The sequence below is a fragment of the Echinococcus granulosus genome (assembly GCF_000524195.1).
Source record: "Echinococcus granulosus chromosome Unknown EG_S00193, whole genome shotgun sequence".
Taxonomy (NCBI): Eukaryota; Metazoa; Platyhelminthes; class Cestoda; order Cyclophyllidea; family Taeniidae; genus Echinococcus; species Echinococcus granulosus.
This window is the reverse complement of record NW_020170573.1, coordinates 34,887-61,837: the sequence shown is the minus strand read 5'-3', so window position 1 is coordinate 61,837 and position 26,951 is coordinate 34,887. Positions and strand designations below refer to the sequence as shown.

At 40.0% G+C, this 26,951-nt stretch overlaps 1 protein-coding gene across 1 annotated transcript; it reads right to left on the bottom strand. All coding sequences in view use genetic code 11, as the record gives it.

Annotated features, from left to right (window-relative positions):
* Positions 1–1,911: 1,911 nt before the first annotated feature.
* Positions 1,912–26,404, bottom strand: EGR_10140 (SCY1-like protein; the record flags this gene model as incomplete). Its single annotated transcript, XM_024499389.1, has 20 exons — positions 1,912–2,034; positions 2,076–2,137; positions 4,055–4,277; positions 6,382–6,560; positions 7,125–7,256; positions 7,501–7,580; positions 9,406–9,521; positions 11,344–11,462; positions 13,248–13,380; positions 14,296–14,412; positions 14,899–15,021; positions 16,429–16,608; positions 17,468–17,593; positions 20,595–20,711; positions 22,466–22,675; positions 23,348–23,491; positions 24,478–24,522; positions 25,071–25,143; positions 25,368–25,528; positions 26,243–26,404. 20 exons carry the CDS (start codon positions 26,402–26,404, stop codon positions 1,912–1,914), a joined length of 2,625 nt encoding a protein of 874 aa, XP_024346194.1.
* Between the last annotated feature and the right edge of the window lie 547 nt (positions 26,405–26,951).

The window sequence follows — 26,951 nt, the reverse complement described above, 5'->3', positions numbered from 1 at the left end:
TTGGAACCAGTATACGAGGACACGCTTTACAGGGTAGCAATGACTGAAAGGTTACGAAGGTTAAGCGGTTAAGCTTATTCAACTTGCTTTTCCTCTTCCTCGGGGGCACATGGCGCCCAGTTCGTCACGGGTTTGTATCTACTGACTAGAGTACTCCAATTGGTTGTTGTGACCCGCAGTATTGGTAGCGGGCCAATTAGGGCTCTGCTGTTGTACCTTCACCGGGCGGTCTGGCCTCTGGACCTTGCCAGTAGCCCCCAAGCCCTTCTGTATGTTTACAAATGCATATTCTGCCCAAGTATTGTGTCTGATATCGTCTCCAGGGAATTCTCGGGATACTAGAGTGTATTCCCTTAAAAAAGAAGTTATAATTCAGCCAAATTTTTGATACAAGTCTGATTTTTCACTAGCATTGCCAAACTCATGAACAAGCTCTTAAATAAAGTAGAAATAAAAAAAATTGGGAAAGTTGTGAATTAGCAGTAAAGCAAAAATGGAGTTATGGTTTTAGGGGAAACAAAATGCGCCAGAATTTAACTGAGAAGCAAAACAATGGGCACTCACTATTGTTTAATGCTTTGGTAATCTTTTTAACTCTTTGCTTTGATTTCGCAGGCACTTAAGGCTCTGCTATCAAGCTTTCGCCCGATGGCTTGGCCTCCGGGTTATGTCGGCAGTCCCTCAGCCCTCCTTTACATCGGTAATATACATTTTTTACTGCCACTTTATCTTTTTGTCTTCAGGAAAGACTCAGAATACTAAAATTACCCACTGAACTAATTAGTGTCAATTTTGATCTCAATATGCATGAATTTTCCCCCAAAATTTATCGTAAGATCTTCACCTCTCGCAACTCTAATCCGTCATTTGAGCAACTTGGCCATAAAAATAAGTTTAGAATACCTGGCAGTGGGGTAAATTACTTGGTTTTGGACACAATAGCAAAGTGCATTGATATTTTGCAGTGATTCCCTATTTATCGAATCGAGACACATTTTTACAATATTGGGTTATAAAACTGTCCAGAAAACTGCGACATTTTGATTGCACGTAGAGATGGCATATGGAATGAAAATAGGCAGTGGCTAATTAAGGAATTATCATAGATTATGAGAAGTTCGGAAGTGTACGCAAGAGTGAGTGAATGACAGAGTAAACATAGTTTCGGTGGGCAAGCATTCATCGGCGTTGAGCACTCCAAACCGTTTCCAGTATCCCCTTCGCTCATTAGTAGTTTTGTCCTGCGCCACCTCTCAGCGTCTTGTGAAAAGACTGGTCTAAAAGAACAGTTGTGGAAAGATAAAATTAACTGAACTCCTACTCAGGTGTCGATTTAGTTGCTATTTCTCCTCCACTTTTACGACATTGAGTGAATTATCTCTACGCGTAAATTTTTTATAATGTTGATGCACTCTAATCTAACAAAAAACATTTTAGTGGAGAATTTTAACACCCATTCAAGTTATGAACGGATACATCTGCTATTTCTTCATAAGACTGGAGAATTAATTCGAAAGTTTAATGAGCCCAAGGTGTATAGAGTCTAAGATTCTTTCCTCGATTACGTTTACGATGTACTGCCCTAATGGCTAAGAAATGCCTTCAGATTTGCAGATTTAGACAACAAATATAAGTCATTGCTTGAATGTTCTCTCTCCCTCTAAACTAACTATCCCAGTCAAGTGACTTTTCCATTCAATGGTGATATAAGTAAATCCGAATGGTCACAATTTTCTCTCTCCGAGTAGGAATGTCGTATGACAATCTGTCTCTCCCTCTCAACATTAATGAAAATTAGTGAGAGAGCACCCGAAAGTTTGTGTGCTCCTGTAAGAAAGCTTTAAATAAACGTGGGGAAAGGTCAACCTTGTAAAATTGGTATTTGACTCTTTGCTTTTGTTTCGCAGGCACTTAAGCCTCCGCCTTTGAACTTCCGTTGGATGGTATGACCACCGAGCCAGACCAGTAGCTCCTCTCCAGCCGTTCTGTACGTCGCAAATACACCTTCTGCCCTAATGTCATGTTTTCTTTCAACTTCAGAGAGGAAACCTAACTAACCTAGCTAACTAACTCACCACAATCTTGCTGAAAACGTTCTCCAGAGGCTGCCCGGTGAAAGGTGAATGTCCTGTTTGCGCTAAAATGCCAAAAAAAGGAATAATTGAATTGAGAAAAACGGAACCGGTAACCGTTTAGACTATAAATGTACATTTGTGATTGAATCTTTTAGCATTTAGGATTTGGATACATTTAGTCTTATCCCTAGCCTATCAAAAGTAAGCCAAGGCAGTGTAGAGACAGACCATGTCATTACAAAGAGATGATTCCCCTCTTTTTAGTCTTCAGTCTTGGCGGATTTCTGTCACTACCTCGGTAGCATATTATTCCATTCATGTTAACAGCCCAGCAGCCCTTCCTCTTCCCCACTAGTTGGCCTTGCTGCGCCTACGAAGATGACTTTGACCGATGCGGCGGTCTACGTTTACTTATTGTGAGCTTGTCCCTTAACTATTTTGCATCACCATCCAAAATATCACGGCAAATATCTAAGCTAAATTGAAGGCCACTTTCGTACAAACTAGCCCTTCACTTAATCAGAAAATACAACTGAATAAAAAGGGAGTAGCTATCCCTCATAAGTTACACCGAAATTTTATTTATTTCCTTCGAGTCGTGCATAAACGGTAATTAGGGGATGTGCATTGAAAGACAAAGGATTTGACAGGCTAATGGAAATCAAATTCAGGGCTTCGAAATTAGGAGTGACATGAATGTGTGTATACCTCAGTTCATTTAGACAGACAAAAATTTGGATGAGTGGTAGTACAATGCCCCGCTTGCTTGTTTAACCCTTTGCTTTAATTTCGCGGACCCTTGAGGCTCCGCCTTTGTACTTCCGATTGGCGGAATGGCCTCCGGGCCATGCCAGTAGCTCGCTCAACTCTTCTGTCCTGGTACTATGTTTACCTTCGTCTTTGGGGAAGTCTCGGGGCGCTACACTAATACATATTTAAAGCGACCACTCTATAAAATGAGCATAAATTTGTCATATTCAAGGAACAGACACATCGGTAGAAATGTCAAAAGCTCAAATTTATATGAACAACAAAGGGTTTCGGAATCTTTTGAAATTTGAAGGAATGTGCTATTGGCTATGCGTTTTTGGCAAATTATTAACTCTGATCCCATTCTAATGCTGAATTTCTGAGATTATTGCAATAACTCAGTGCTTACAATAAATTTAATAGCGGTATAATTTGTTTTTTTCCAAGAAAACAGGAAAATAAATGGGCTTTAATAAGTTGGTGACGTAGTTCCGTATGAGTGTCACTATGTATAACATTCTGTCCAACAGTAAGTCGTACCACCAAATCAAAGAAATTATAGGAAGGCTCTACTTGCTGAAAAGTCAATCTTCATCATCCATAGCGCCAAAGTTGAGCTGGACTATTAACTGTGCATCTCGTTTATTAGGTATAATGACCATTCAATGTGTGAATGCACTTTTAGGTTTAGGAGTGGTGTGAAATGGAGACAAGATTGTGTCCACAACTCTGCTACTTTGCCCACCAGTCATGCAAACTGTCACGCATGGGCGCAACGCATTGTGACCAGCATGTTTAATGTACACCACCTTATCTACCGTCATGTGTATTAGTAAATGCTGTACTGTGTTCAACTCTGCAATATCTGTTCGGCTATATAAAAGTGTAGTATTTCGTTATTAAGTTGGATTCTGCATAGCGGGGTTGCTAGACAACCCAGGAGTTTTTGTAATAGGATTCAATGCAATAATACATTCCGACCCCAATTGAATAAAAGACTGACGATGACCTATTTTTAAAGCAGGAGAATTTAATGTCCTAATTTTTGCACGTAGGATCGATTTAACTGTATCGGAACTGAAAACTTATATTAAAAAGGGGCGATTTCTTTTCAATATCATCACTGGAAAACCGAATTTAACGGTACACCAAGATCACAGCTAACCTGTAGATTGAGAAAAAGATATTTTTAACAAGAAACTAGGATATTTTAAGTAGGGAAATCCTACGGTAACTGGCCGATCCCATGTTCCGATCGAAGATGGGAGCGGAGGGACGTCGGCTACCTTGACCGGACTGAAGAGGACTGGAGGAAAAGGGACCCTCACAGACTCCACCGGTGAGTAGCGAATTGGCTGAGGAGGTGCCCGAGCACCCATAGCTGTGGCGTCGAGGGTCCAGAAAGCCCGTGCCCGTCCGACTACCCACACCCAGGTAGTCATAGTGATCATTCTGCCCGTCAGCCGAGAACAAAAGCAATCTTTGGTTGGTGAAGGGAGAATGCAAACCTATCGCTTGGCATAGGAAACCTACAGTAATCTCCGCTTAACAGTACAGTAATTAAAACTACAACTTATAGATGGCAGAGAACCCCATGCTTGACTATTTGGATAGGCTGGCCAAATAGGGCATTTTATGCATATAAAAGTTTTCATGTAACTTCGATAAGTAGGAATATTTTCACATTTAGTATATATGGTGGTTCCGGTGGTGGCTTTCAAACAGTAAAAGCCAATATTTTTTTCGCATTTTCCTTACTGGGAACTTGTCTCTCGTTTTTGAGAGAGTTTCTTATCCGACTGCATTGAATCCAAAAAGTACAAATTTGCATACTCTAGTGTTTAGTTTGTATGACCTCTATATTAGCATCTTACAAACGGGGAAATTATCCAAACTGAATGGCCATAGAGGATGAAAGTGGTTAGCTTTTTTTATACATAGCTTCAAAAAGTCACTCATTAGTTAATTATGCACCTTCACGCATTATTTCCATCTCGTTGAAATTTCCACTTAAACTGCTCTGCTGATTTTGCTCCCTTAGTTATTCCCAGTGCAGCCTATTACAGAAGGGCCCCATTGGGCGTCATTTCGTGATTGCACTTTTAGAACGGTTGGGACCAACACCCCGGTCTATTTCTTTTCCTTTCTGCTCAAACATTTCCAAATTTTAGATGACAGTAAATGAAGTGGATAGTATTTGTGTCTGGTTTGGAGGGCATGGAAAAAGTAAAAGGGCAGACTAGACGACATCAGATAACGCATGCTCAGCACACAAACACATCGGCCCCTTGGTCCGCCCAAAAATAGCCACATGTAAAGACATGAAGGGGAGTCGATGACGAACACCCAACTCTAAAACTGCTATGCGTGTACTTTACAAGTATTTGCCTACAAATCACGCATTACTGGGCTCCTGAATGTAATTAAAATCTCTAAAAATACCCTGTGGAAATGCATCCAAAGAGGTAGAAATGCTATAAGCATCTATTGCGGACCAGCAAAAATATGTCTATCTGGTGACACTGTGATCGCTGTTTTAAGCACACGGCATCTGGGAATGGTTAAATTCCCCAAAGGTATGTAATGCTTATAATGTGATTTGCATGCGCGGCCTCGAAATCTCTTCTACCGCTAAAATAAGATTACTTTTTCTACCTTCGTTATTAACCTAGTCGTGGTATGGGTGGAATTGTTACTTCAAACATTGAAACAGCCCATTTGGTCACAACTAGCGATAAGGTGTCCATCATAAAGGACTGAAGTCGTGAAAATAAAAATCCAAAGATTGAAGTGGGCGCTGTGTGGAGGCTATGACAGCTGCATTTTTTGCCCTTTGCCTCATATCGCATTCAGTAATGAATCAAAGTTTTACGCACCGATTCCCACACTAGTAATTCCCATCTATAGTAGTGTAACTGCAACAAAAAAGTTACGAGCAGAGTTTTAAGATCCGCAGTTTTAAAACCTTAAAGTAGTCCGAATGGAAGGCTTCATAGACGCATAATGCAAGGGGAGAGGGAAGAAGAAATAGGATAAATATAGCGATTTTAAAAAGTCCTTGTTGGCTAACCAAGCTATATCAGTTTGATTATCTTTACATCGAAAACTTTATGGAGCCTGATGAACCTTCAAAATGAACTCACCGTTGGATCCCATCCACACTTCACCTCGAATTTCCCTATACATGTCTCTTTAAGAAATCTCATTGATGGTCCATATATACACACCAATATTGACTTCATAAGCCTACTGGCTACAAAATGACATTGCGTTGCTAGGAGCAGTTTTAACAAACAAGATATTCATAAGAACGAAGCCTCAAACAAAATATGGCCACGCAGCGTAACGATTGTGCCTAAAATCTACGCAATATTATTCGATAAGTCAGGCAACCAAATTACAGCCTTCACGCTACCAGGTGTACGTGATTCCGATGTTACCACTTGCTCTCCCAGGCATCGGTCCCTTTAACAAAATGTAACCACTCAATTCTTCGCCTACGAGACGCAATGTAGGATGATTGGAAGAAAGGCGGCATTGGATAGGTGTAACCTACCGAGAGACGTGGGGACGTGCCGCCGGAGGAGCGACGTCGTTTCAGTGCCGCCAGTGCAGTAGCCGAGTTGTTCCACGAGGCAGCTCTTGAGGCCCTGGGCAGAAGGCTTAGTGAAAGCCGCTGGCCAAAGCTGGGATTGCTACGTGTCTTGTCCTGTGGCCGCAGGTACTGCAGACCAGCTGGGCAAAGCAGCAAACACGCATGTGATTAATTTTTGAATTAATAATCCCCACACACAGCCTAAGCCTAATAAAATGCACGTTCCGAAAGGAGAGAAATAGCTTTAGGTAAGCCGTTGACGCAGTCAATACTCGTAAGTATGATAGGGTATGGAAACATGCCAGAAGGCTGAAAATGATCCTTATCGGAAGCTTTACGATGCCGGGACAGAAGTAGTGGTTCACTATGGATTTGCTGTTCCGACAATAGAGGATGTTTCAGCTGAGTTTCATGAATAAAAAAACAACTTTCATGATTGCGCATCTGCGGACAGTGCCCAAAGTTAACAGAACGCATTCACTCTACTTTTCGAACCAATTGTCATCGTATTTATTTTTGAAAGAGTGGAACCAATTTCACTCTATTCTTTACCGAATTCAAAGTTAAAATGATTTGCTGTCACATAGTAGTGGGATAGGAGATTGCAGTATTGCATAGTACTAAAAACTAATTTATAAGTCAGTTTGCATCAGAGGGCATCAAATTTTATGCTAGAACTACTTTGTTGGGGGAGATGAAACTACCGAAAGGTGTGGAACCTCTCTGGAGCATGGTCTCCGAGCACTGACTGGAAGCTCGAAGTCGACTTAGGAACTGTCGACTAGAACTCCAAGGAGACGTACTGGACTGGATGCCAATCGAGAAAGCGTTCGAATCTATAAGAGAAGGGATGAAGAAATATTCATCCTTGTTTTTTCGTTGACCATATTTCTTCTGCGTCTATAAAGTCACATTAGTCACACTACTATAATAAATCATTACTTGTTCTGATGACACTGAGAGTTTCCTGCCTTTCGTTCAAGAATCATAAATTTAAAAAAGAAAAAGCTAAACATTAACGTTAAGCTAACAAGTTGACAAGATGCGACATTGGACAGTTAATTGTAAAAGAAAAAAAACTGGCCAGAGGAATGGGATCGCGGGCGCGACAGATTGACATGGTTGGGATTAGGAGGACTTCGGGAAAAGTCAATTGTGGGCTGTTGCATGGAAATGAGAGGGAGGTTTCTGTAGTAACCGGTGTTCGTTCTGACACTAAAAGTATCAATTGGAGAAGTTCAGAGCATAATTGCGCACCAGTGATTAGGGGCTCGCCCTAACCTCCGATATTAGCCAAATTAGAACATTCGGATTTCCTACTGTTAGCAAAAAGAAGAAAATAACCTGTCATTTGATGAGGACAAACTCTTTTTTAGAATCTTTTAGGTTCTTGAGGCTAGCGACAGTAAAAGAGGGCTAAACGTGGCTTGATCTGTGCTTAAAAATTATTTTATACACTTTGATGAGCATCATTTATTTTAATAGAGTAAGGTAATTAAAAAATTTTCCACGATTCATTTAGCAGAAACCACAACATCGTAGAAAGTCGCTAAATTATTTAGTAAGCGAAAGAAAAACATAGTTACGGTCTTCAACCTTTTCCCAGTGGAAAACAAGCCTACTGCGAACCCAAACATTACAAAATGTTTTGTCTTTAGGGGCAAAAAGCAACCGGCCCCCGGGTTTTTGCCTTACATTCACTTCCCAAGTGTCAATTTTTTTCACATGTGACTGCCCGATAGTAATACCAAAAGGAGGAGACAATTACTTAAAGAAATATGGACAATGGAATGCAGAAGGTGAGGTAGGACAGCACATCTCTCCCTCTCACAATACCAAAATGCAAACCTTCTCACAGGTAGGCTTTGCATCGTGTTATCTTGTAAAAATAGCACTTCCTTTTAACCAATTGAATGTTGCTGTCAATTTCTGAAGACAAAGCTTTTTCTTTGGCATCTTCAAATATTAGCGAAGGAAGAGGTCTTAACCACAGTTGTTTAGTTCTTAGCAAGAAGTTCGCGGTGAAAAACGGCATTTGCAGTCCACCACACACTAAGAGTCGTGTGGGGAGAAAGTGAATTGCTGGAGGACAGCCAATGGTATGCCTGTTTGTTTGATGTTGGAATAAAATGCACGCAATTCAAAACAGTGCATTTTAAAATGTGAGCTAAATGAGGGTCAGAATGCTGCCTGATTTGTGGAAAGAAAAGTGGCTAGCTTTTTGTCTATTACTACTTCCTTACTCTTATTGGCGCATTCGAAATCACGATAAGGGCCGTGGAGAACGAACTGACCAATAAAGTTCAGTAGGGCCCTGATTAAAAGCTTTTGATACAAGCAAAGTCAGACTGAGGTTTTATGGTTCTTCTTTTGCAAAAAATGTGTTGCTCTGTAAATCGGTTACGCGTGGATGTATCAAGCCACAGTTCCATTAATGGGACTTTTTACATCCTTGCGATGGCTACTCGCTTGAGTACGTCCGACACATTGAGGCGCCCTTGAAAAGCCAAACATCGGGTTAAAGCAAGGTGGACTTCGCCGAAATTTGTAGAATTTTTACTGCTAAGAGATTTTATAGTGTATGCATAATAGGGAAGGCGCGAAACTGCAATTACCCGTGCACAGTAGGACAGAATGGGCAGTACTGAGGCTCAATGAATTTTCTGGTTGGTGTAAAAGATATGCTAGGAAATTATAAACTCACTTTGACTGCTGGTTTGAGAACCATCAAATCTTCTATAGTATGAAGCTCGCACCAAGCGAAATTATTAACTAACTTACCGAAAACCATGCTTCAGTTGGGAGTACAAACAACTGACCATGTTACTGGGGCTCACTTAAAATGGGATAGTCTTACACTTTCTTGTTAGTCTACTAGCAATATGCCTGGCTGAGAAGTCCCTAACCTAAGCGAATTTCAAGCCATTAAGATGAACAGTTGCGAGAGTCGTGGAGGCGGAGAAGTCGGAAAGTGTTTAGCCTCACTTGTAATCCATGATGCCCTCATCTGCACTCAGACTTTTTTTTCGTGAATACTCGATTGTCCTTCCTCGGTCAATTTGCTCCAGCATCAAACGAGCCACTCCCATGAGAGCGCAAAACTACAACAAAAGTCGTCAAGTGAAAAGAATGCAGATAACATCATGTGGCAAAAAATATGGTGGTCATGACTCTACTCACATCGGGTAGTAGGTAAAAAGGATTGGTACGTTCGATAAGTGTTGTTGAAATGCCAGAATTCAATGGATTCCTCATTAATTATCATGTCTCCCGACACTGCGTTTTTGAGTTATGACGTGCTGGAGGTTAAAAATTACTTCCGGGTCTAACTTTATCAGAGTGCTCCTTCAAAATACAAATAATGCGCAAACAACAGGATTATCAATTAAAGAGTATATGAATGTAATCAGGCTTTAAAGCTAATTAAAATGAATCAGGAATAATTATTTTATGATGAGGGCATGCATAATGGAATTATTGTTGTTGGTGCTGTTTTGAAAACCCGCACAGTATCGATGACGATTTTCCAATTCTGCCACAATTCCTACAGGCACCAGAAATTACTTGTCCAAACAATAAGTGCAGAAGCATCGTCGATGGCAGAAAATGATTAGACACGGTTGATAATTTGGCGTTATGAACGAAGCCGAGACGTCTCATCCTGTGTATCTTGAAGATCATGGCGCTTAATCTGAATAAGTGCGAATGAATTGAAGTTGAAGACGAAGTTGTTGAAAGTGGTAAAACAAATAAACCTAAATCCATCCAAGTATCACATTGGGCTGGAAAAGTGGACAATTCAACTTCACTTTAGGAGATGGATGACTCCTTTTGCTCTGGTTCTCATTGGGATAGTCACGGTGAACACATTTATATCATTTGTTAGTTGACATTCACATCAGCTTTTGCTTACAAATAAGTTTAAGAGGGCCTCCGTAATGGATAATTAAGTTGAATGATTAGTGCCTACTTAACACTATCAATTTTCCCAGAGCTTGGCGTTGAGGGGCACTGCTGGAGAGCAATCAACAAATTAGGTATGTAAATTAACAGAAGCAATGTAAAGAAAAAACGTGGAAATAAGGAGAATGGCCATGCAACGTAGGCTTCCTGCCCAGATCTCTACCAACTATGAATCTCACGGCTGAGTACAAAGCCTTTCACTTACCACTAAATTTAGAGATTTTTTTACAGGGGTCCAAAGAATTTAAAGATTCTTTTCGAATTTGGGCAACAGAACGCCTCCACTCAATAAAAAAAATTGCTTCAGTGTGACTGGAATACCTTCGGTGCTTCCCGTCCTCGACGTTCATGATAGTAAGAATTAAAGAGGTGATTGTGACATATAAGATTCTACTGTCTACCCTTTTTTGCGTGGTGTACCCTCTAAGTGTTGCTTCATTCGGAAATAGTAGCCTTAAGCGAGGGGTAGTTTTAAAAGTGCAAATAACTTCTAAGTCTACTGAAGTAAAAGTGATGATAGGGCCTGAACAGGGGAAAATAAGAGCTATAACTTGGGGAAAAGCCTGTTTTATTTAGAAGACGTCTGCATTTTCTTCCATACTGTAGCATTTCATAAGTTAGTATTAAATTTTGTAGTAAAAAGGCATCCTCGTGAATCAAATCCATCGCACATTTTGGATAAGTAAGGGGAGACTAATGCGCTTCAGAAAGTGTCCAACTCATAGGGATGTGGTAAAATGAGGGTATAATTCAAAAGTAAACATTTGATGGCTCTTCGAGTTCTTAAGTAGTTTAAAGTTAGCTATTGGAGCTGCAATTTTAATTATCACTTAAATCCAGTTAAATGTGGCACAAAAACATAAGGTAGAGGTATACATAGCGCCTAGGAGTCCCAGACGTCATCCCGGTTAGACTTCAGACGAGTGCCGGACGTAGGAACTCAGTAAGCCATCAACTTACCTCTGTGAGACTCAGTTTCTTTGAGATGAGCAGGGGTATCAGTGGAGGCAGTAGCTTTGTCGCGATGAGCGAGTAGGGGACATGGAACTTGCAGTCGCAAAGCACCTTACGAAAGATGCCTAATAAACAAAGAATGAAATTACTGCATCACTTGACGTCTCATGTTCACTACCTTCCTGTTGAGCTAAGTGTTAAGTAAGCATGATGAAATAGCATGTTCTTCTAAGCAGTCTTATAAATTTCCAGAAATGATATAGACTGGTTGAAATGAAAGTTATCTTGGCATAAAAAAGTAATAAAAGGCATACTTTGAGTGAGTGAAATTTGATATCTTGGGGAGGAGTAATTTTTAAACAACCACCGCATTTTTGTCATAGCCCGTCATTTTATACACACTCAAATGTGGCGGTACTCAGGCAAGACAAAAAGCAGATTTTTAGGAACAAAATACGGTACTATAATGCCTCAATCATTCGTTTAACACTTCCTTTTTTTCTTCAAGGGCACTTAAGACTCCGTTTTTGTATTTTTGCTGGGTGGCGTGGCCTTTAGGCCGTGCCAGTAACCGAGCGGCCATTCTATATGTCAGCAGTGCATATTCTGCCCTGTTATTATGTCTTCTTTTACCTTCAAGAAAGTCTCGTAGTGCTTCAATACTTTTCGCGCTTGATGACTGTTGCCTAAGGGTCTGTTGGATTTGCATTTTTAAATTTACGGAGCTCCAAACATCTGTTGTGAGTCAAATGCTGATTTAACTCACCGGTTTGCATTGCTGAAAAATGGGGAGGTTAAGGAAAAAATTGAATGAAAAATTGAACTATTTATTATGCCATAAGCACTAGTCGGAAACTCGCGACGCAACACGTAATTTTGCCTGCTCTTCAAAAGGTACACTTTCGTGCAATCAAGAGGATAACAATATTTCTTGATCACATGCTTGAGTTTGCGAAATGTGCATATTTTAGGGAGTGCAGGTGTTTGATGATTCGAAAAGATTAGCTGCGGTCGTGTATACCACAGGAGGCTGCATTGCTTCGACGTTGGGATTTGATAGACTCATCCAAAAGCCAAACGACCGGAGGTGTACTAAGAGTCTTATGCTCGAATGATTTAGTTCTGATGATGTTGCCATAGTGAAAACTTCTCCAAGCATCTTCAATCCACACAAAACCTCGCATTAATATGTGTTATTTTTGAAACTAGATCTTCATCAATAACTGGCAGTTCGCAAAATTCCATCACCGAATTGCGATTTTCTTTTTAAGTGTCATTTTGAGAAGAAGGTGAATTGAGGAAAAAAACACGTTCGCTATTAGGGCAGAGGAAAACTGGTTACCAAAATGAGGTGCTTTATTGTTCCATTGTCAAATTATTTGTTATTTTCCTTTTGACAAATTCAACTTTAAATCCTAAAATTCGAAAGTTAATAACTTATTTGTTGTAGCGCTCCGAGTCTTTCCTGAAAATGTAAGAACACGCAATACTAGGGCAGAATGTGCATTGTCGACGTATTGCCGCTGGGTGGGAGTACAGAGTCTGAGCTTCAAGTGCCCATGAAATCAAAACAACGGGTTAAACAAATAATCAAAGTAGTACGATTACCATTAGACAATGACTATAATGCATCTGTTTTATTGTTTTAAAACTCAACCGATCCGCTTGCAACACGATTTAGTACTGCTGGACCGATTGCGAATGCGTATTACGCGTCTGTGGCACCAGTCGAAGATGAGAAAATCCAAGCTTCAGAGTTAGGACATTTCAGTTTAGGTCAGTCAGTGATGCATTGGATTATCACACGATTTGAGTGAACAAGTAAAGCTTGAGGCGCACTTCACTGATGCGTCCATTTTAACTCATTCCTAATCATCTTGAAACGTACTTGTTGGGCTTAAAAACATTACCTGCAACATTAAATACAACTTCGATGTTGGCAGTGGGCATGGAGGCCAGGAAGATAAGCAGGTCCTTGGTCACGAATACCGGTCTGCAGTGAGGAACGAGACTTTCTATGCAATCCAGCATCACGTTCTGAATCTAAGATTTCGACAAGAGGGCGCATTATTACCTGCTGAGAGCATCAACTCTTCCGCCTCGCTGACGACAGAAAAGGGTCTTTTACAGAAAGTCCACGCATGGTGGGTAGAAGGGAGTTGTAACTTTACGGTAGCAATTATCATTCTCTTTACCTGTCGTTTTGTTGCAGAGCAGGTAGTATTATCCGACAATAATGACTTTAAAGTTCAATGCAGAGGGGAATAAATGTGCCTGAGGTCAGCGTGTCCTTGTCAAAATTTAGCTTAATAACTTTGCAATGTGAGTGAAGTGAAGTGAGGGAAGTTCCCGTAATTGTCAAAGGTCCCTATTTCAAGGTACTGAAAAACAATCATGGATAAATAAGTGGTTCGCGAACTTATTTTAGAAAGCCAGGAATAAGAGCATTTAATTTTCTTCAATCAAACTAAGTGCCAAGTGTTTAAGGGATAGTAATTTCCATAGACATTGCAGTCTATAGATGTGAAGTAAATTTAACCGCCTCCTTCTAATCCAATGCAATCCGGCTCGTATTTAGAGGGCTTCCCATGAAGGAGATAAATTTTACTTCGCAAACGGACGAAAACAGCTCCATTTCTAGACGGTCTCTGGAGGGTTTAAATAATAAATTGGTCAGCTGATCCAATCCGTATATTTGGTGTCACCTTGCGCCATTCTAACCACGATTTCGAATAAAATCTGTGCACTTTGTAAGTTATTACCTTATCTTTTTAGATATTTATTGTGCATAGTAAAAATAAGAGAAAATAAACTGGTCTAAAAATATGAGAGAACAAAACGTCTCACCAGCAGGAAAGATAGAAAAATGCATGTACTCTAGTGTCCGGCCTACTTCAGCTTAAATAATCCACAACTAGATTAAGATCCACTAGATATTTTAAAGGCAATCTCACATACCAAACCAGAAGAATCGTTCTCCTCGATAGCGTCTTTTAGTAGTGGAAAGACGTGATTTTCTAGCTCTTCTGGTCCAAGATAGTCGTGCAAAACGTAGACGGCATTTTTTACCGGGTCCTAGGACATTAAAATCAGTACTGATGTGCACAGAATTTTAGCACCGGTAAGTGTTGTAGAATCAAACTCAAGCCATATGGATATTCCGCTGCAAATGTCTTTCAGTAATGACAAAACATTTTACACTGGTCATTTCACCGAAGATAAAAAATTCTCTTTAAAATTCATTAAGACCTCTAAATTTAAAGATTAGCATCTCCAGTGCTGTCTACTTCAATTATTAATGGCAAATTAAATATTGCATTAACCAAAAACCTAGTTCCTGTTTTCCTACTGCACATTTGGAAAAAAACGTGAAATGAAATTTTAATGCTCTGGTTATAAGGAGAGAAGGCGTAGTGTCAGCCCCTCGTTCAACATGAAATTATTGCAGCTCAAAAACATTTCAAGGAGTCCTTCCCTCACGGTGACTGCCCCTACTAAAACATTACCAAACAAATTAACTATTCAAATGGAATATTCAGAGTAAGGTTGGAGTACGCTTACCAGGGACTTGCGACTGCCAATCCTGATGCAGCTGGCGATGTCGGGTAGAACTATTTCAACGATTTCCTCGGATGTGAGGTATTTTATGAAGAATTCTACCAAATCCAGTGCAACTAGACTTGTCTGAAAGGGATGAAATAAATTACGTGCTAGAATCTAATAAGTATGAACTTATAACAGCAGAATCATCTCGATGCAACTGAAGCCTTAAAGAAGTGAAAAGGGCGTTTCGAAAGTCCAGCTGATGATTTGTCTGGCTTAAAAAAAAAATGAAAAGTGCCATCCATTAGCTACCTGTTAGGCTGTGTAGACAGAAGCAGTTTCAAAGAGCAAAAATTCTTGTCAAAAGAATTCTCGTGAGCCTATAATTACTTTGTTATTAGAGAGTGCATCTCCGATCGGCAGCGCCAAGGTCCGTGACCTAATAATTACCACTGCCCTGTACATGAGCTATTCCCTTGGGTTCTGTCAAGAAAGCACCACCTCTTTTGATTATTTTTTGCAGTGTCTTTTTTAAATTTACTTACAACAGGTTGGTAGAGTGCAGAGACCATTCCTGCTCCGACTTCTCACGTCTAAGGTGAGCATATAAATTGTTTAGTAGCTAGATGTAGGTGACTTTTATTTTCAAAGGACGCAAACCTTGATATACTTCACTTCTTATAAAACGATGCGTTATCTCACAGACCATAAAAATTCTGCTCTCTGCATCAGGTACACAATGTTCACTGAGATCCCAACGAAAATTTCCCCCACTTTGTCATGTATTAATAGTACGTACAATCTGTCACTAACCTCTTCTTGACAGTGACAAGGTACACTAAGATTCTTATATTTTTAAGAAGATTGGAGACTCCTTACGCGTATACTACTTTTTAATCACAACTATGCAGTATTTTTATGAGAAAAGAACAAAGGCTGAGTGGGCAAATCCTGCTCATGAGACTGACTAGTAATAGAGGCAGAGGTAGCAGTTGAAATCGGGTAAACTAGCGGCAACCCATCGTCCTGGGCACAATGCCCCAAAACAAAGGTTCGCAGATACGTTTAACCACATTTTCGAATCTAGTTTTACGATAAGGCAGAAGTATCAAGAATGCAGGCCGGTGCATCGTAAAAGCGAAAAAGCACATCTTTTATCTCCTGCCAAATGGCGGCAAATGGGCTTTTCTAATGACGCCTACTTAAAAATAAGTTTATGTGAGCATAAAACATCTTTATTAGTTTATGCCCGTATAAGCATTTAGCTAATTCAATGCTAAAAGGTGCAACGTAGGAAAGGTGGAAATGACAAAGTGGCGCCCCATTTATTCTCACCAACTTTTGGCACCAACTTTTCTATTCAACATATATTGAACAATAGGGTTTTATGAAGATAATTATTTTTTTGCCAAGAACTGAAGTAACGTCAGTTGCACAATGTTCCTAACAGCCACTAAGCAACAAACGTAAAAAATGGGACAGAAAACACCTTTAATAAGGTATAGTTGCATCACTCGCTAGTCTGTACGGATTGTATACATCCTTCACCTGTTTGCTCCTGTGACTCCGCAGTGCGGAGCAGAGTCGGTCGTGCAGGTGGAGATCGAAATCAGCCCTTTCAGCAATGTGAGTGGCGGCTAGGATGGAGGGGAGGACGAAGGACTGAAGATCAGGGTGACTGTCATACCACTCCCACAACAGTGGAAGCACCTTCTTGTAACGGAAGTCCTGCAAAATACCCCTTGAAGATGTTGGTTTTCGGCGAAACTAGGTCAGGCTTTGCATGCACAAAACCACTACAAGTTTTAGCACATTCCGCAAAAACTTCAAAATACCAGCTTATTTGTGCTGGAGGGGGCTACCCGCTTCATTGCATCCACCAACTCTTTGGTGCAAACTACTTTAAATGGCTTAAATGAACAGGAAAATCTGTCGTTCTACCCGATGGGCGTTGTCGTCTTTTTTACGTGTCTATTCAGCTAGGAACCGTTTTTACCTGAAAACGCATTTGTCCCCAAAAAGGAAAGGCACAATTTATTTAATTAACTAGAATTAAATAGAAGCAGCAATGCTGTGTGCCTGACATGTTTTTCCTTTCAGTGAAAGCAACTGTTTTAACCTCGATTTTCGCCCTTTTGGTTGGAAGACTCGAGAAGCATCTTCCCAAGACAATTCATTTTTATTTCACATCACTAATATATATTTGTGCACACCAAATTCCCTGGGAAATAATCGCGCAACTGTCAAAGATTAGATAATTTATTGTGACTGGGAATTGAAGGTGGTAGGCCTCTGGAGCACGCAATACTAACAACCTGTCAAGAAGTCAAACATAAACTGTTCTTAAAGTAACGAGTTCATTGAGAAATAGCTCTAACACGAGGCTTGAAATCTTGTATTTGAGGCCTTAGGACTCCAACTAACTTAACCTCTGATGGCTTACGGGGATCTTCTGACATTAAAGACCCTATTTATGGCTTTGATTATTTAAAGAGCCACTTATGTGATGCATTCAGCCGTTACCAAAGACTTCGAAATACACGGGAAGGCTGGTTAAATTAACCAGTGACCAAGGAAATACTGTTACCTCATCAAATTCGGGAATGGCTTTGGCGAAACGATTGAAGAATTCCTTGATCTGATTTTGTGATCGAGTTTGAAGAGTCAAGAGTCCCTCGTACGAGAGGAGGGAGGGTTCATTGAAGAGCTTGAGCTAAGCCAAATAAGACACAGCAGTTTTACACACTAGTGACATGGCTTTCGTGGAAACGATATTTGGAAGTCATGGGAAATTTTCATCGGCCTATTCTTATCTTGTGCTTTCGGCATATTTGAAAAACCTTGTTTTTATTACAGATGCAACGGGGGATTTTTTGTTTTTAATGAGGCCGGTTTATCGTTTGACAAATAGCAATTCCAAAATTGTCCAATTTTTGTCTATTCATTGAACAAACTGCGAAAAGCTTAATGTGAAGTACTCAAGTCGACTAAAATGCAAATTAACCAAAGGGTTCGCCATTTAATTTACCATAGCTTAGCAATTCACCGGATTGGAGGCTACATGTTTATTTCATTGCGGACATTCTAATTTATGCAGTCAAAATGTGACTTGACTCATCTCTAGTGCATTTGAATAAATAACCATCCTTATAACGGTGGGTCATCCATCAAAAGTCACATGCTATCTAAATGTCTCGTTTGAGTTACTGTTTTTAGTACCTAGAAGGTCAATGAGATGAGTCAGGTTAGTTTGCTTCCCTAAATCTTCATCACATGCCGACAAACAGCTAAGTTGAAATCGACGTTTCCACTGAACATGAAATGGTGAGCTAAAAGTGCTGTTACACTTATAAAAATTTTGAATACTATATAATATGTTGGTAAACAGGCCGCTTAAGTGATCCGCCATTGTACCTTCGTTGGGTGGGCTGGCCTCCGGGCCTTGCCAGTAGCCCCAAGCCTAACCGTAAACCATATATATATAAAGGCGTGTTCTACCCAAGTATTATGTCTTCTTTGGTCTCCAGGGTAGTCTCGATAAGCTGTAGTACTGGTACATTTCTTAAGCAGATTTTAAACCTTTATTTGACAACAAAACAGCTCTATGGATAGCCGCATACACTCCTCACAATTCCATCGATAGCGATTGGAACTTGGGGTCCGGACTGTAAAGAGGGAAAACTTTCCTAATGGATTGTAATATATCGGTGTTCACCCTCAATGTAAATTACGGTAAAGTCGAAAAACTACTTCCTCAAATGGATCGCCTTGAATGATGTGTACGAAACATTGCTAAAATGATGGATTACCACGAATCCCTGCAGAGAGTGGGGTCATCACCCCGTCTCCATCAGGGTGCAAATTTTCCATACATTCAGTTCATTTATGCAGTTAGCCATGTAGTAGAGAAAACTGACAATTAGGCCTATAATATGGGAAAATGCAAGAATTTGGCCCAGTAGAAAAAAATTAGATGAAATAGACTATCTCTGCTCAAAACACTGTCTTCTTTAGTGTTGTTGCTGTCAAACAAACCAATAATGATAGGGCACTCATGGTCCTCTGATTAGTATGACTTCTGCCACTTCACTTCAGTAGACTTGTTGATGCAGATGGAATCGCATTTCTTCGTCCACAACATGAATACCTTAATCGAGTACCTTTATCCTCTTCCAAGTACCAGGGCTGCTTCGAAACAATGCCGGTCCATGGGCTACTGTTGTATATCCCTTGGTGCAATTAGCTTTATAAATGAAAATTAGAACCTTAAATCCACATTTAAGATAACATGGAGATTTGTAATTAATTAATTAATTACAAGTGCTTTGTTGAACAGAACCGTGGTTTCAGTAGACCTAACTTTACCAAGTAATTACATGTTTCCACAAGTTTACTTTCTAGATTTAAAGGTGAGAGACCGACCACCACAACCACGCAGATGTGTAATCGTACTTTCGACGGACTAATTCAACTGTTTCTCAATGGCCTTTTTTAAAAAATGTAATTGGCCTCGGATCAAGAACTTCCCCGGGTAACTTCGTTTCAAAATGTTACCAAAGCGCTTGGGACGCAGTTTTAGTGTAACCACCTGCGCACTTGTAAAGCAGGGCCCGAATAAATAAACAGGCGTTGCATTTGCGATACCTCATCTTATTCAATGCTAGCCCATAGTAGATGTTTCACTTGTTTTTTTGCTATATAGCGGCTTGTAGACCTTGTTTACCCTTTTCTATCTTTTTGTCATGACCCCTGTATGCCGCTGACCTTTGTGAAGCAGAGAGAAATGTCAAACCTAGCCAAAACTTTAGCCAAGAAGACTGAAAATGCCCTCGTGGTTCCAACATGGATTGTCTACGTTCGAGACAATTTTAGCTACGATTTGACATTTGAAATCAAAGTTACTTGCAAAATGGAAGTTAGGAATTCACAACTTGATGAAAACTTTGCTTCATATTTGTGGACATAAACTTTACCTATCGTAGGATGTCCAGATGGTCGGATTCTTAATGGACTTATAATGGCTAATCGTAAATGGCATACCATGCAGAGCCCTGAAAATGTGGTCGGTTTATATGTAGGCTAGAGCATTTCTCTTTCAGCGTAATAGCAGTGAAGTGTTTATCTCCACCAGCAGCAAAGAGGGATGACAAGGTAACTTGAGGTGCGCGAAGAAGTAATGAATCAGTACAGCGACAGTAGGATGACAGGCAATCAAATTAGCCTGCGTCTTGACTTCATGCGATTATCTCTCCTTCCCTCCCCCTCATCCCCATCCCCCCCCCCCTTCAGTTGTAATCCGGTTTTATATCTTTATTTTTAATCTCTATTGTAATGTCACCACATTTATTTTGATAAGCAGACCTAAAAATAAAGCGCTAATTTGGATTTGATACCTGAAACATCTAGATTCTCGACTTTGACAATTTTGAGGATAATTAGGCATTCGGATGCTAAAGTAGACATTACACAAAACCATCAGGCAACATGAGCCAGTATTGGGGCTCTTTGTTTAAACCACCGATATGCCAAAATTCAGTCACCAAATCGTGTGACGTGATGTTGTGCCCAACTACACTTTTGATATTATACAGTAGAAAACAAAGATACTTTCAACCTTAAATAAACTCCAACTAAAGTGACTGCTTAATGCCTGTGCACAAAGTGCTTGCATCTATTCAAGGTACTGGAAGGCTAACTGGGAAGACAAAACCTACCAGGGCAAGGAGTTGGGATGTGGGTCGTTCTCGGACATCTTGGCTGATCATCTTTCGTACTGGTTCAATTAGGGGTTTCGGCATTCGATCACTGATCTCTTGAAACTTTTGAGGTAACTAAAAAAAGTAATTTATGTAGTAAATTTACTATGCCCTGTAAACACGTAAATAATTTTATCATTCTTTGTTAGCCATAATTTGAAGAAAGGCCGTTAACTGGCTAACCTAGATGCGATTTTACGGCACAATTGAGTAGAACATCTTGCCAAGATAAAGTATTTAATCTTCAACTATTATTATTTCGGGCTCTTATTTAAAACGTTGTATTTTAAATGAAAAGTCTAATTAGGAAAGAGGGATATGCATAAGGTGGCAAAAAATGACTACTCTTTTGAGCCGGTTCAATTCTTTCTATCGTTTCGGCACATTAACAACTAAAAAGGATAGTGCGAAAAAAGCCCATCCTCACTCGATTATCTATCAGTAGAACCTTCTCTTGGCGACACAATTAGCTGTGAATTCCGATAGCTTGACTTGGTTTGAAGAAAGGAAAAAAAGATGGAAATTTAAATAATCGCTTAAGATATGATTCATATCCCATGGAAAAGCTATACTTAGAAAGGTCAATGCTCTCGCTATTTCAAGAGGTATAGTAATGGTTAAAATAAATTAGCACCTAATATGCAGCCTGTAGGACTTTTGGACTACTTAAGCAAGTATCCATGGTTAACATAGTATAGTATATTGCTAGCTCTTCGTTTTGGCTTCGCTCGCAATAAAGGCTCCGCCGGATCGCCTAGTCTCCAGGCCATGCCAGTAGCCCCTTCCCAGCCCTTCTCTACGCCAGCAATACTAATTCGGCCCTAGTATTATGACTTCTTTGGACATTATGGACGGTCCAGGCGCTACGATGGATGAATGAAACGCCTAACAATAGCTATCCCTTTCTATTTTAACACGAAGTGCCACGGGGTAATACTAGCTAAAGCACCCATGAAAGGAGGACTATTAAGGTTAGGATGTGAGCTGTTACCGCTTCCACCGCGTGTGAACGTCGTATCGCACCAGTGAATGGGTATTCCCAGCAGATGAGATACACAGTATACCCTTGAAATGCATAGAGGGGCGTTAGTCATATGTGCTTGTAAGAGTACAATTGTTTACCAACTTCTTTACCGCCTGTCTCTTCACTTTAAATCTTAATTTATGGTTAAATAAGAATAGAAGCTAAACCAGTCCAGTTATCAAATATTTACTTCGGTTTAGCTTGTTGTAATTTAAATATTGAGGGTAGTTTTCTTGAGGAATAATTTCAAAACTTCTCAGACGTTAATCTCCTAAAGTAAATAGAAAAGCATTTGTGAATCATCAAAACACCGAATCTACTTTATCTGTTATGGTTTAATTAGTGAAGAAGTTGCGAGCAGAATTAACTAGGCTTAAAAAACCACGGGGCTTTTGCTTCAAAGCACTATTTTACTAAAAAAATTTAAAATTTATGCTCATCAGACACAAGAATGCGTAAGTATATTTGCACTCACACGTGAGTGTCGATGGTATCACCTTAAAACACATTAAAAACAAGTGATAAAGGCTTGAGTTTAAATTACTTCCTACCCCTGCTACATCTAATTACCTCATTGGTTGACTTCTCAAGATATCCGTCATTTACCATGCTTAACTGCATGCTTACAATAGTGTTGCCGAAATAAGATCACTAAGCTACTATCCTATGAGAACGGCTATAATGGTGGATCTAGAAGGTAAAATTTACTCGCTAAACAGCTTTTTTCTAACAAACGACTTCAGTATGATGGAAGGGGTAAATGCACGGTTAAGGGATGGTTGCAGGCCTGTCGCCTCTGGCTTACGCATGAAATGCATTTCACATAGTTCGCCACGCTGCCCTCGCAATGGAGAAGGGAGACCCCGTCGTTGAAGACAGAGCAGATCACCATGCCGAGGGAGAAGATATCCGCCAGAGGAGACATTGTGTGATGCAACTGAACCTCTGGTGCAATGTAGTCCAGGTCTGGCTGCAAGTTCCTCCCACCTTTCGGGTTGAAACCCGTGAAGCTAGCCTTATTTTGACGAAGGAGGATGCAATGTTGTCAATGATTGAGAGTATTAATTTTAAAGCTCCTTTTGGTAGTTGGTAAACCTGCAATAGGTCTGGAATGACGGTGTAGGCTGAATCAAATTAACTGATTTTTAAATAGTGTTGTAATATTTAGTCATAAAATCCAGCGTAAAACAACCATGAAAACCACAAATTCGTTTGTTAAAATCGAGGCTCGTTCGTAAAAATGCTTGCAAATTCCTGTTAACCCAATCGTCATTCATGATGTGTCTTTCAGGGTGGATACTATGTGCGTAAAGAATCGCCGATACGACAAAAGTCGCGTTAGCTGATAAGCTGGGATGTCTGCTGAATAAAGGGGACGTTAATCGGTGAGGTCCCTTGAATTTTAAGACAATCGAAAGCTCTGAACTAATCCTTACGTCTACTACGCGTGGCTACAAGTACCAAAGTGATGGATGCCAGCTTTGTCAGTTATTTACTATGTATAAATATGTTTCATTTGAACATGCATTTTGAAGCATCGAGAATTGAATCGCGGATTACTGCGCTTATTTTGCTATTAGTAAGAATTTGGATTCTACGTTAAAGCCCATTTATGAAAACCACTATAGTCTGAGCCAATTCGGGTGTATAAAAGACAAAACCGAGCTTTCTGTGAGTCGTGACATACCTTCACTGAGTCAGCACTGCTTTCCGCAAGTCCAAATCCACCCAACTTCCACTGGAAGCAGATGTTGACAAAAATGGATGATGGGCAAATGTTACAATGCATCAGGTTCTGGGTTCCATGCAAGTAACGCAGAGCGTCTGTTACCTAGAAAAAAATCAACAAATGATGCCTGGTCATTCTTGTAGGACTCGCCTCTTCAAAAGCAGTGGAAATTGCTGGAGCATATTTGCTTAAAATTGGTTAAATTTCATTGATCATAAAATTTTCTGGCCAAACCATCATTACTCAACGAAGTCTTAGCGTATTTTGGCACTCCCGTGTGGTACATCACCACTTTTTACTGCTGGTATTTTTGTAAGGTGCTCTTCCAGGGTATGGTTACTTTACCATCAATGACTGCCATTATTAATGAAAAGCAGAAATATTATGCAAAGTCCATATTGTTTGCCCTTTTAGAAGTAAGTATGACAATCGACGAGCGACTAGGAACGTAGGACAACCATTTTATCCTTTAAATGTAGATGGACTGTAAGTCGGCTTCCTCAACCTAAATGTGGAGATAGAGAAGTCTAAATAGAAATTATTATAGTTATACATCTATGATGACCCAAAAATGCTACCACATGTGGAGGGTAAGTAATGCATTGGGACTTAGATGACTGTTTACCTGAAGTTATAGAACCACAATTTGCCACAAGCCTCCATCAACTACGTGTAGAGAAGACATTAGAAAAGGGCGAAATGTCTTTTGGTTACTGGTTATGCATACATCACTTAAATTCTAAACTTACACGGGCCAAAGAATGAGTAGATTACACACTAAAAGGATTCATTATTTCAATTTTTAATTGAAGCTAGCTGATTTCTTTTCTAGAGCGCAACAAAGGTAAAGACTTTCAGCTGTCTTTTAGATTCTTTCATCAATGGAAAACTGTGATGAGTTTGATCTTAACCGCGATTTACTCTCTCCAGATTTTGTTTCGCGTGCAGCAAAAATGGAAAAGGGGATGTGGTAATTTAAACCAGTAATTTTAAAGTAGCTGCCTGACCAAGCAAATCTTTTAAGCTCTGATTTGGACCTGTTGATATCAAATGCGCTTTTCTTCCCACCCAAAAAACCAAATGCTTACTTGAAAAACTCCAAGTATAATTTCCAGCTCCATCCCCAGAAGTTGCTAAAATGAGAATGAGGATTCAGTTCTAGAGCAATGTTTAAATGGTGTCCAAGAAATTACCTCCAAAAAAATTCATTCATTTTTTAGCCTTACTTTTGCTCTTTATATGTTGCAGTTCAATAATGTGCTCCAAAATTACCGTAAGATAAGCTGACTCTAGCAATATGGAAGGGAAGTTTAGGTAAGCAAAAATAAAATTAGGGAAATACATTATTTTGACGAATCTTTAATGTATAAATACTTCCCAATGCACCTGTGAATAAGGTGACACCCATCAATCTTTATTCTAGCATGATAAAATTCAAACGTCAGGCACTTCACGTCAATGTTACTCAGACCCGGGCCCTCATCTTTCATTATTTGTTATCAAAATTAGTACCATTACCACCTATAACATGTAAACATTCTTTTTAGCTGCTTCCATATTTCTGAAAGCTCAAAGGTTAGTGGGAGGGGCAATTTCGCCCTCGTGACCACTTTATCCCATTCAAAGCACCATCTTGATTTTGCTTCATGGAAAAACTGCGAGGTAAGTCATTTTGACTTACTCCTCTTGGAGATTTGTCGAGAAGAGATTGGAGTGTGCCCGCTAAAGGCTCACTGATCCAGGAGAGATAATAGCTAAATTTAAAAAGTGAATGTTTATCAATACCAAATCTGTTCTTCTAAAGCAGACCTTTGCTTGTACAAAATACAAGTCAAATTCCAAGTTTAATGAGAGAACTATGCAGGACAAATGACGCATAAATTTGTTCGAAAAGATTTGAAAAACCTTCGTGGTTTTATTACTCATCCTACATTGCTTTGGTATCAGCTCCGCCTATGCCTCCGCTGAAAGTTCTTACCAGTTCTCTTCTGATTCGGTGAATATCTTGAGAATCCTTTTGTGTTGCAGATTGCGCAGAGTCCCTATTTCCTTGCGGCAGATTTCCAAATTTATTTCGCGTTTCCTCATTTTCCCCGTCTTGTCGGTGACAAGTTTGGTAAGAACAAAGGCTGAACAAATCTAGGAATGCAGACACGAATGAATCGCTCTGGTAGCCCCATATGCATATGCATGCATGCACTTGAAAGCATCCTGCCTGTTTTTAGCAGTGTTTTTGTCAACAACCAGAATACATAGTCAGACTTTGGTAAAACATTTTTAACAAATTTCGCTTTTCACTTCAGGAAATGGCCTTTTTGACCTTTCCTCTGGCGGTTGCAAGGTCCTACGGCACTTTTTTAGGCTTAAGCATCTTTGAAAGTGGGGTGATGCATTCTATTAGGGCTATTTTTTTGCCTTAAAAATCATCAATGACGTGAGCAACCCTGAGGTTAATACTGCCCATTATGAAAACACAAAACACATAAAAACAACCTCTGAAGTGTAGCTGATATGAAGTGCCAAAACCATGATTCTAGTCGAGGCGAATGAATAGCTTAAATTAATTAAAAATTGAGAGGCGTAAGTGTTTGGATCCTTCTTCCTTCATTTAGTTAAAAGTAGTCTATATACGTTGAGATTGTTAGGTACCAAAACTCAGCAAATAACTGCACCTTCATTACTGTTAAAATTTAACGCCGGAGGCACAAGGAACATAATAAAAGACTTAAGGACAAAACGTTGTCATGAAATCCTAAATCCTCTTTATCGCAAGTTGGGCGATTGACTTCAGCCCACTCTTCTCATACAGAAATATCAAGTTTTTGTTAAAGGACTCTGCAACATGAGATTCACCTCCTTCGATTCCTGCAGTTGAGCCTCGTAGACCTGCCAACAAAACTCGAGGCCGGCGCTAAACACAGGCTTGCCCAGAATGGCGACTTTTCTCAGGGGCTCGGGCATCTCGCCCAGGTGCGATTGGTAGCGGCGCATGCTGAGTCGTGACATCTCACGCATCTCCGATCACCGTAGCTGATTCATCTGAAAGGTATGCACCCCTCACTCTTACTTCACGTTTAACCCACCACCCGAGAAGTCCACTGGTCACTCCTACCTGGACTTACGATGCCAATGAGGCCCTCACCAGCGGTCTTAATTTAGGGGTGGAAAAAAACCTGAGACTTCATTTCAGACCTAACGGTTCCTTGTGGATTGTATTTGATTTGATTAATGAATGGCATCCTATCCCGTCAGTCAGTGTCATTTCAAATTTACTCATCCAAACTGCAGCTCGATTGAACTTTTGACCTCAACATCCTGAAAACACACTGGACGGCCGCATATTTACTTTGCACTTCTGCCGACTTGAGATGAAACTCTCAGGACGCGGCCAAAACCGAAGGCCGTAGGAATTGTTTGTTCAAAATGGGATGCATCCTATGACAACATTGTATTCAATGGTACACTTTGCCTTCAGCCCTTGGGGATACTTAGCCAGCGAAAAGTGGGCAATGTCTGTCGCTAATCTTAAATTTGATCATAAAAACACCTATTATTAACAAGT